The 2,755-nt window shown below is 37.6% G+C and overlaps 1 protein-coding gene across 1 annotated transcript in view; it reads right to left on the bottom strand.

The window, feature by feature from the left end:
- The window catches only part of arhgef39 (Rho guanine nucleotide exchange factor (GEF) 39), a 64,035-nt gene that overhangs the window by 1,884 nt on the left and 59,396 nt on the right, over window positions 1–2,755 (bottom strand). The window contains exons 10-11 of the mRNA XM_035674632.1: window positions 2,529–2,533; window positions 114–240 (exon numbers count right to left, since the gene is read on the bottom strand). Coding sequence (XP_035530525.1) covers window positions 114–240; window positions 2,529–2,533 — 132 coding nt within the window. The remainder of the gene's footprint in view (window positions 1–113; window positions 241–2,528; window positions 2,534–2,755) is intronic.

Below are 2,755 nucleotides of genomic sequence, written 5' to 3' on the forward strand. Positions count from 1 at the left end.
TAGATATTACATCAAGGAACTTTATGGGTATTACTGTACGAACCTGAATTTGGTGACACAGAAAGGTAAAAGGTATCGCTGTGCGTGTGTGTGTGTGTGTGTGTGTAACTCACCATGTTCCTCTTCCTGCTAGGGTCGCTGCTGCTGCTGCTGGGTGTGTTGTGGTTGTCGGAGGCTGAGCGGAGAGGTCTCCGGCACAACTCGTCTCTTTGATGGACTACAGTCTTAGACTGCAGCTTCCTGTGAAGACAACACACACATTTGTACAATTTAATGACGTCCTCTACAACAGTCCTGTAATCAGTGCTCAGTTTATTAAGCGTATCATGTTTCTAATTTAGACTCTGTGCTCATTTTCAATGCTACAATTAGTGTTGTTGCTATATTGGACTGCTGAGTTCTCTATTTGAAAAGTGTCCTCAGATAACTTTTGTTATGAATTGGTGCTATACAAATAAAATTGAATTGGATTGAATTGAATGAATGCTTTGGCTGCCTCCAGATACAAGTTCAAGTCAGAGGTGAGCATGTCTTTAACTTCCAAGTCAAAAACACACTGTTGTTCTGGGTTCAAATGAGTATCATGGCCACAAACAGGTAGAATATGTATGGTCATGTAAAGGTCAACATCCAGGTTACTTTTATTGTTGCCTGTTAACAGAAAATTGTCTTGGACTGAAGAAATTGTTTGATGAAAGACGGACATGTCACAATAAAGACATACTTAAAAGTAAACATTTAAATACATACATCACATTTATAGTACAAGTACCTTTATTGCAGTCGGGATTACTCAAGTACAATATGATATTTTTCCAGTGTAACCTTATCTCAAGATGAATAAAAACAAAAAGATAAATTTAGTACCATTGTCCTGTTCTGTTTGCAGATAATTTTGCTTATTTTTAGTTATATGTCCCACATTTTATTGTCTTATTTTTTCTTGTTTGTGAGAGCCGAGTGTTTTCAACAGCACACTTGCAAACACTAAAATAAACTAAACTATAAAAACCCAATTACATGGAAGGAGGCACTAGAACCATAATATAAATGTTTATTTTTATTTTGCTTCCTTATTTCCTAGCAATGCACTGTATTCTGCATGTACAATGGAATTTAGAGATAGACCCAGGGGGAAGGTGTTAGGTCAGGGAGCGATCAAAGTTGCAGGTGTATGTTTTCTGTTGCACTGCTGTATCGTTTACTGTCTCAGTCATAATGGTGTGACTGTATTGTGACCAAATATTAATGCCCTGGTCCATATATGTTCATGTTTTGTTACTGATGGATGTTACTTGTTAAAGAACACCTACAAACCTTGTGGAAAATAAATTAAAAAGTTGATCACAAAAATGACACAGACATACCGACTGCTGAATCAAAACATAATTCTCAGGGGAAAACCTGCTCGTCTTTATAAGTTTACAGGATAAATAAACATGTCAGTGTTCTCCTGTGGACACACTCTTTCTAAATGACCTCAAACATATATAATTTCTCTACTGAGCGCTCTTGTTACTTATGTTTCAGTCAGACTGTAGTAAAAAACCTCCTACAGTTATCTGACTGGCTCCCTGCCCACAGCCACATGCTGGCATAAGCAGTTTACACAGGCAAATGCTGCACAACGATAGCAGAGAGAAAAATAAATTAAGAAAAAAGACATAATGCAGTAAAATGTGCCACTCGCAGCAGCAGAAGCACTCTCCATGTTGTTAATACATTATGTTTTTTCACCTACAGACCACCGTTCACTTACTGTCACCAAGCATTGATCTACACGCTAATCAAGCCCCTTGGCTAGGAGTGTGTGTATGTGTGTGTGTGTGTTAATATTTTTAATAAAAGGAAATGCTCTGCAAAGAAAAAAAATCAAGAGTTAAAGTTAAAAAACCTTCTTCAAGTTAACTTTGAACTGTCAGCTTGATGAATTCATTTAACCAAATCCAAACTCATCTACCAGAGGGGATTGTAAAATACCATACGTATACCTGGAACACTGTTCCCACAGAACAAAGGAACATCCCATGTCTCAACTGATTCTCCAAATCTATAAATCAAAGGTTATGACTAATCAAACATGCTGTCATAATCTGCTGAAGTGGTTTTGTCTGTGCATATGCATCAACCTGTCAGGGACTGCAGATTCAAATAAGCCTGTATGGCTAAATCTGGCACTTTTACACAATAGGCCGAAGTGCTCATGTCAGTTAAAGGTCCAGCATGTAAGAAATAGAATATAATATTCATAGGTATGTTTTCATGTGTATAATTACCTGAAAATAAGAATGGTTGTGTTTTTGTTACCTTAGAATGAGCGGTTTTTGTCTACAGAGGCTGTGGGTCGCCTTACATGGAAGCTGCCACATGGAAACCGCTCTAGATTGGGTCGTTCGTGTTTTTTGCGCCCATTGTAATTTTTCCCTTGCACTTTGAAAAGGAGCGTGAATGGGTACCTTTTGTCGACCATACGCAGTGTTACTGTCTACTGACTTTGACTAGCATAAGGTGAGCTCTCTGGCTCATACCTGAGCTTAAGGGCATTATGAGTGGAGGGCACTAGAAATCTCCCATAACTAAGTTGTATCTAAATGTCCTATTTACTGGAGTCGTGAACAACATTTCCATTGCATTAGAATCTTATTGGATGGTAATAATTGTTCCAGGTATTAGTCAAACCCTCTGGAAACTAAGGAAAACTGAGTTATGGCTTGCAAAATGCAAGAAAATATATATTATTATTTATTTATTTTTA

This window comes from Morone saxatilis, unplaced genomic scaffold (assembly GCF_004916995.1).
Source record: "Morone saxatilis isolate NCDOM2014 unplaced genomic scaffold, NCSU_SB_2.0 Contig10, whole genome shotgun sequence".
Taxonomy (NCBI): Eukaryota; Metazoa; Chordata; class Actinopteri; family Moronidae; genus Morone; species Morone saxatilis.